The 7,472-nt window shown below is 59.5% G+C and overlaps 1 protein-coding gene across 5 annotated transcripts; it reads right to left on the minus strand.

Moving 5' to 3' along the window:
- Positions 1 to 2,800: 2,800 nt before the first annotated feature.
- ARSA (arylsulfatase A) lies at positions 2,801 to 7,472 on the minus strand. 5 transcript variants are annotated; one of them, XM_042993651.1, is made up of 10 exons: positions 7,271 to 7,472; positions 6,612 to 6,864; positions 6,177 to 6,417; positions 5,841 to 6,059; positions 5,597 to 5,766; positions 5,165 to 5,289; positions 4,950 to 5,077; positions 4,642 to 4,744; positions 4,439 to 4,540; positions 2,801 to 4,051 (listed from the first exon to the last, which is right to left on the minus strand). In XM_042993651.1, the coding sequence occupies exons 2-10, from the start codon at positions 6,827 to 6,829 to the stop codon at positions 3,987 to 3,989; spliced, it is 1,371 nt and encodes a 456-aa protein (XP_042849585.1). In that variant the 5' UTR covers positions 6,830 to 6,864; positions 7,271 to 7,472; the 3' UTR covers positions 2,801 to 3,986. The 5 variants fall into 5 exon arrangements, with proteins under 5 accessions (XP_042849585.1, XP_042849583.1, XP_042849584.1 ...); XM_042993649.1 differs by lacking the exon at positions 2,801 to 4,051 and having other exon boundaries at positions 4,096 to 4,540; positions 6,612 to 6,849; positions 7,355 to 7,472; XM_042993650.1 differs by lacking the exon at positions 2,801 to 4,051 and having other exon boundaries at positions 4,096 to 4,540; positions 7,355 to 7,472.

The raw sequence follows: 7,472 nt of genomic DNA on the forward strand, positions 1-7,472 counted from the left end.
GACCTGTCCAGTCAGGGTGGCAAAGGAGACAGAGGAGGTCATGCTGTTCAGACACAGCTCGTCTCCCAGGCAGGCCCCCCACCCAGGGGTGGCAGGGTGGGCACAGGTGGGCCCCCAGGGCTGTGCCTCATGTCTCCAGGAAGCAGTGCCCCATCTGCTACCTCAAACACAGCACATTATACTGAATCTCTGGCAGGGACCTGGATGGCAGGGACCAGTCCTCTCTCCGCCAGCCCACAATTGCTGGGATTATGGGGATGGGGGTTAGTATTTAATTTCCTTCTGTATCAGTTAGCATTTTGTGGTCACAACTAAACTATAAAAACTGACTCTTGATAACTTAACCAAAAGGAAATTTATTGGGGGGGGGGTGGTTCTGGAGACTCCCAGGGGAGAAAGGAAGGCAAGACAAGGGGTGCCCCAGAGGGTCAGGGGCTACCTCGAGAATGGATGGGCAGCGGCTCTGCTGTGGGCAGATGGACCGACCCCTTTCTCGTGTTCTGTGGGTTCCCCCCACCTGGAGACCCATGTCTAAGTGGGGCAGGGTCATTGGACTGACTGTCCTTCCCTTGAGGTTAGAGGGGGCTGCAGTCCCAGTAGGGCATTGGGTATTCCCTGGGGAGGGCAGACTCTGGGCATCACGTTACAGGGTTTGCAAAGTGATGAGAAAGTGTTTCCATTCTTGCTGTGGAATCCTGGGCCAGGCCACCCCCCACCTGTTCCCTCCAGGGCCCTGGTTGCCTGTCAGCTCAGATGGCGCCCTAGACCCCTCTTTCTACCTTGGGTCCCTTTCTTCTGAGACCACCTGAGGAGAGAGACTCCGTCCTCCCTCCTTGCTGTGGGGTGTGTTGTGCTGGGGCAGGGAGAGGTCAGACCTCACCCCTGTGGCTGTGACCACTCAGAGGAGGAACCAAGGAGGCTGAGGGAGGCGTCAATAAATGCACCCCTCCCTCTGTTATTGCTAACCAGCCCTGGGGTCAAGGACAGGACACACTGGACAGTGGACAGGCACTGTCAGGGTGCAGCAGAGTGAGGTTACACTTAGTGTTATGGTTAGAACATGATTTGTGTGAGCACAGAGAGCCTGATAGCGTTTCTTACCTCGGACTGTGGCTGCAGGCATTGCCTGGGGAGCTCTAACAAGTGCACGGTCCTCTTGTGATTAAAAACATTCAGGGAAGAAGCAAATTTAAATATTAGTCCCCGAACTGTCACTTTTGCTCCCCCTTCCGGTCACTTGGGGGACAGGCGAGTAAGGAGTGGGTGATGGAGGGGAGGGGTGGTCTCCCTGAAGGCGCTCCTCTGCTTCAGACACCTCCTCTTCCTTCCTAACGCACCTGACGGGAAACTGCAGCACCAATGTGTTTGTTCTGTTGGTTCCAAACACACACAGCTCCTTCCAGAAGAGACTGGGTTGCCTGAGGAAGTCACTCTGTGGGAATGGAAAGCCGCCAGCCTGGTGAACGGATGAATCTTCAGCTCACAGGAAAAGGAGCTGTTTTTTTAATTAACAATAGCAGAGAAGAATGGGAAATGCAGGGATGTTGCAGACAGCGTTTGGGGCCACGACAGGTGTGTGCACAAATACGTGTGCGTGCCCGTGTGCGCTGTGTGCTCACATGTATGTGCTAGTATGTGTGCATCTCTGTGCATGTGTGCATGTTTGCAAGTGTGTGTACAAACATGGGCGTGTGTGTGCACAAAGACTGTATGAGGAGGGTGCCTCCCACTAAAGCAGCGGAAACGATGCCAAACAAGCATTTTTGCAAAAGCATCAGAGCAAAATCCCAAGTAGTGACCAAGTGAGTGAATCTGCTTCTCTCTCGAGCCTTGGGTGTGGAGGGTGGGTTTCAGCACCCTCCTCAGATCTCCGCCAACAGAGAAGCGTCCCTGATGTATTCAATTATCTCTGCATCCTCTCATGATTATGCTCTTATAGGACCAAGTACTCTCCCATTGTGCTATTTACCAGCTAAATTCTCATTTCTCTCAAAGTATAAAAAACATGTGACAACGTAAGTGTGCACCACGTTTCCACCCTCAAGTTAGAGAACACCCGTAGCTCCTGAAATTTCCCTAGTGTCCTTTCCCAGGCGGTAACCCACATACCCACCCTCCCCACAGGAGGAGGGATCCTCTCATGCTGGAAATCCAGCCTGAGATCTCAGGGTCGACACTCATGTCCCTTGGGAAGAGGGGTGGGTCCCCTCTGGCAACCTGCACCCCAGCACTATGCACAGCACTGGGTGGCGGATAAACTACAAAGTGTGCTCCTCACCCAGGTGGGCGGCAGGCCTGGTGTCGTGCCTGGGTATTAGCATTTCTGTGGTTCTTGTTGAGTGTTTGGTCTTCGGATGCCACGCACAGACGGTGCCTGCTTCGGTTCTCAGTCCTCACTCTGAAACCAAGGCACCTGGAGGTGACCGTGTGTCCCGCTGGAGGAGAAGCTGCAGGCTGCAGGGGTGCGGCACGCCTCGCCCATCTGGGGCCAGTGCCTCCACTCCGACCACACGTGCACCTGGGCCCTCCTTATGCCGGCGTCAGTGGCTGCAAGGGCCCCCAAGGAAACCATTGCCCTGAGGGGGCCGCCCTAAGACACCGTGGGATCTGGGGCACGGTCAGCGCAGCACCAAACCAGACCAGAAGTGATGGGAGGGCCACATGGAGAACACAGAGTGGGCCTCAGCACTCTGCAGCTGACACAACAGGCTCACTCTCTAGGTCACGTGCACTCATACACGTGGCTGCCATACATCCCACTCACTCGTCTCATTCCAGCAGGACCTCTTTTGGCTGAAAGTAACATGGCCCACAAGCACTGGCTTTAACAGGTAGGGTTTATTATACTGTGAGCTCTAGGAGGTAGGTGGCTGGGGACACTGGTTTAGCAGCTGCACGATGTCTGGTCAGGGGCAGCGACAGCACTGCTCCACCCTCACTGCCCCAGAGTAAGAATGCTGGAGGGGACCCAAGGATCCTGACAGACTGGCCCCGACCTTTCACTGACCAGGACTCTTAGTTACATGCCGTTCCTGGACCACTCACTGCATTGGATTGTGATGGCTCAGACTGGGTCCGGGAGAGCCCGTACGTGCCTCCTACTCAATGGGCCTCTGACCACCACTGGAACGGTGGGGGTCTGTTAGGGAAGGGGACGGCTGTCTTCTGGGCCTTGGCCACGCAGACAACGCTCTTCTCTTTGGGGCAACACTGAGGGAGCATATAGGCTACGGTGCGGCTCTGGAGGCACACGGGACCTGACGTCGGCAACACACAGGGTGATTGTGCACGGGCCCCACGCTGCTGTGTGAGTCCTCTCTCCTGGCCTCACAGGGGCACAGGCAGGCCAGCATGCCAGGCCCGAGGGATGAGGGGTACTGGGTGGGGAGAAGGGCAGACCTCAGAGGGTGCAGGACCACTCTAAGGGAGTGAGTTTGAATTTAATTCTGAGCACGATGGGAAGTCTGCAGAGTTTTGAGCAGGAACCAAACCTGATGTCTGTCTTTTCTGGGTGGAGAACGCTTGTCTGAAGTCAAAGGAGGAGGAGGGAGACAGGAAGTGTGTGGGAAAGCGGAAAATGCAGAGCTCTGGAAGGGGCAGAGGCAGGGCCCGGGGTCCATCTCAAGAGCTTCTCTCCCCTGATCTGCACCTGGAATGTGCACCTCATCACCTGCCTTCAGACAGGCTTCTCCCAAGAGCCCACAGTCCGGTTATTGAGCCCCAGGTATGCCTCCTCCGGGGGACACCTGGTGCTCACAGGGGCTTGGCAACTGCAGGGTCTTCTGCCCACCACACCTCACACCCACCCCACCCTGTTCCTGGCACACAAAAGCACTCGGCACAGCTCTGCATGAAGGGATATGCTCACACTCAGGACCCAAGCTTGCATGCACTAACACCTACAATCACAAAGGTTGTGGGGCAGCTCCCGGAGCCGGGATGTTTGGGTTCAGATCCCAGCCCAACCTCTTGCTGGCCGGGTGACCTCAGACAAGTCGCTGGATCGCTCCATGCCTCAGTTTCCTCATTTGTAACACGGGCAGAACAGCACCTACCTCGGGGTTATCACGAGGATTAGAGGAATCATCACACCTGTAAGTACCAGCTGGTGTTATTAGCATTATCAGGTACAAACTGCCTCCACACACCCGCACCACAGCAGCGAACCATCACGTGCCCGGGTCGGGCGAGGGGCCCCCGGCTGGCCTGCACCAGTGCTGTCAGGGCTGGGGCTCTGGGCAGTGGCAGCAGGATGGCCGGGGGGTGCAGCTGGGCTGACAGCAGATCTGCAGGGCAGGGTCCTCGCCCCGGGCCATCTGGCTGGGGCTGAAGGTCAAGGCAGCATCAAACTGGGCCTTAAGCAGCTGAAGCTGCTTTAGTGCCTGCAGCGCCTCGGGCGTGACCTCAGCCACGCCTCCCAGAAGGTTGTAGTTCTCACCAGGGTCCTCAGACAGGTCGAAGAGCAGCGGGGGCTCGTGGGCAGTCAGAGGACTAGAGGCGTGGCAGGCAGGGTCCGCAGTGGTGTCACTGTGGGCAGAGCCTGGGGAGGGGGGACGCGTCTGTGCAAAGGGCAAGGGCGAGAGGAGGGACCAGGCTCTGGGGCAACGACAGGGTTGGCAGGGTTGGGGGAGAGGAAATTACCCTGGGTGAAGAAGTGCGCTTTGTACTTCCCACTCCGCACAGCAAAGACCCCGTGGACCTCGTCTGGGTCGGCCGAGTAGAAGAAGAGAGACTGCCGGGGGCTCTGGGGGCAAAGTCGGGGATCACAGGGTGGGCAGGGCCCTCCGGCACTGGTGTGCACGTACCCAGAGCCATCAGCCTGGGCCCCGGATGCGTTGCTGCCCCCGGCCCACCCGGGGACACCACTGGCAGCACCACTTGCAGGCCACTCGCCAGAGGGTCTGCGGGGCGGAGCGGGGGGGCCGGGGTCTCAGCCTTGCTGGCCCTACCTTGCCTGTACCCAGCAGCAGGGGGCTGAGGTCAACACCGTCCAAGGTGACGTTGGGCAGAGGGGCCCCGGTCAGGGCTGCCAGGGTTGGTAGCAGGTCCAAGGAGCTGGCCAGCTCATGGGTCACACCTGGAGGCAGAGGACGACCACTCCACGTGCCACCAGGGTGGGGGAAGTGGGGCCAGGGGCTCGTGAGGGGGGGGGCCTAAGACTGACCGGGAGCGATGTGGCCTGGCCAGAAGGCCAAGGCAGGCTCTCGGACACCCCCCTCAAAGGTGGTCCCCTTCCCGCAGCGAAGAAGGCCAGAGCAGCCGCCACGGGACATTCTCATGGTCTCAGGCCTGGGGCACACAAGGAGGTCGTCAGTGATGGGGAGCTCAGGGTGACCCCTGGTGACCCCAGCCCCAGAGTTACATGCTATGCATAAAAACGGCCAGCATGTGCCCGTCCCCTCTGTGTCCTGCCAAGACCAGCACGTGGCCCCTAGCCTCCCACGTGCCCTGTAGGTCACCGCGATACAGCCAGCATCTCCCCGGACGCCCTTATCCTACCACGTCCTCAGCCAGTAGTCAGGATGGGAAGACCCCAGTGACCCGCGGTGAGGGACCAACCAGCATTTCCCCACCCCCTGCCCCGCCGTCAGCAAACCCATTGTCTGCAGTGAAGATGACCAGTGTCTCTCCGAGCAGCCCCAGGTCTCCCACCGCTGTCATCAGAGCCCCCACCGCTGCATCCAGTTCCATCAGGGAGTCCCCGAACGGCCCTCGGCCTGAGCGCCCCGAGAAGCTCTGCCCGCTGAACTGGGGGTAGTGGGTGTGCTGTGGGCAGAGACAGGAGTTAGCACTGGGTAGGAGTCAGGGGCAGCCCCGGGGGGTGGGTCAAGGTCACTCACGTGAGAGGCGTAGTACAGGAAAAATGGCCGGCCCTGGCGCTGGGCATCAGCCATGAGGTCACGGGCGAAAGCCACATAGCGGGCCTCAAGTCCAGGCAGCCAGGGGGGCTGTGCCTCCACGGACAGGTTGGCCAACAGCGGGATAGGGACCAGGCCCTGGTCACAGCTGCCATCACAGGGGGTGGATGGTGGAAAGCAGGTCAGGTTCTGGCAAGGGCCCTGGCGGAGCAGTTCCATTGAGGAGTCTGGGCTGTGGGGTGGGGCTCAAGGGGTCAAGGGGAAGGGGATTGTTAGGAGGCAGGCAGGAGGGTGTCTGAGGGCCCTGGAGGTTCCTACCTGATCATGGGAGTATGGGATGCCCAGGAATCGATGGAAGCCCTGGTGGGGGGGCAGAAAGGCCCCCTCAGGCCCCACCCCAAGGTGCCACTTGCCAGCTATCCCTGTGAGGTAGCCCCGGGCAGCCAGGACCTCAGCCAGGGTCACCTCCTCCAGGGGCAGACCCCCTCGGGAGCTGGGCTCCAGAACTCCAGGGTACAGGCCCATCCGAACTGGGAGTCGGCCGGTCAGGAGGGCAGCCCTATAGGACAAGTCAGAGAGTCCGTGAGACAGAGAGAAACTAAGGCTGAAGTGGACATGTGGAGGAGGAAAGATAGGGGAGAAAGATCGAGAAACGTGAGCTTCTCCAAAGAGACAGAGCTTTTTGCCTCCCCCACAGGAGCCCAGAGTGAATTTGGGAGATGCCGTATGGGCTCCCCCGGCCCCCTCACTTACCGGGAGGGTGTGCATAGAGATACGGGCACATAGAAGTCGGTGAAGCGCAGCCCCCCCGCGGCCAGCTGGTCCAGGTTGGGGGTGGTGGAGCTAGGATGCCCGTAGGAGCCCAGGTCCCCATATCCCAGGTCATCAGCAAAGATCAGCATGATGTTAGGTGGGCCGGCAGTGGCCAGGCCTATGGCGAAGGCCAGAGCGAGGGCCCACAGTACCACCATGGCACACAGCACAGATGGGCCTATCACAAGAGACCCTTGGGAAGGAAAGCAAACTGGCTCCAGAGAGCTCTAACCCAATGAGCCCTAGATCCAAGGACTATCTTCCCCTGAGAACCCAGATCTCGGTACTATCCTCCCCTGAGACTCCAGGCACTATGGCTCTCCTGAGACCCCAAATCCAGGCGCTATCTTTCCCCTGAGACCCCAGATACAGGTACTATGCTCCTCTGAGACCCCAGGCACTACCTCTCCCCTGAGACCCCAGACCCAGGCACTATCCCCCTCTTGAGACCCCAGACCCAAATACTCCCGGACCCAGGTAACTCCCTTCCTGAAGTCCCAGAGGACTTCCGGACTTTCCGGAGACCCCTGACCCCAACAGAACCCAGGAGACCGTAACCTGGGATATAACTCCCTGGAGACCCTCGGGGACCAGGACACCTGATTCTCAGGCGACCGGACCCTCTTCACCAGAGGTCGCAGGCTCAGGCTCGTGGTCAGAGACAGAAGTCACATGACACTGACCCGCGGGATCTGGCGCGGCTGGACGAAGGCAGTACCCGGCGGAGGAGGGGCGGGTCGGGACAGCTGGCAGCAGTGCCCTCCGCGGGCACTTCCGCCTCGGCCCCGCCCCGCCCCCGGT

Source organism: Panthera tigris, chromosome B4 (assembly GCF_018350195.1).
Source record: "Panthera tigris isolate Pti1 chromosome B4, P.tigris_Pti1_mat1.1, whole genome shotgun sequence".
In the NCBI taxonomy this organism is placed as follows: domain Eukaryota; kingdom Metazoa; phylum Chordata; class Mammalia; order Carnivora; family Felidae; genus Panthera; species Panthera tigris.

Bases quoted from the DNA above. Each gene is read 5' to 3' on its own strand.
- ARSA (XM_042993649.1), bottom strand. From the start codon at position 6,829: ATGGTGGTACTGTGGGCCCTCGCTCTGGCCTTCGCCATAGGCCTGGCC. The intron at 5,078-5,164 runs GTCAGTCTTAGG...CTCTGCCTCCAG, and splicing joins GCCAGGCCACATCGCTCCCG to GTGTGACCCATGAGCTGGCC. The intron at 4,745-4,949 runs GTAGGGCCAGCA...CTTTGCCCCCAG, and splicing joins TGCTGCTGGGTACAGGCAAG to AGCCCCCGGCAGTCTCTCTT.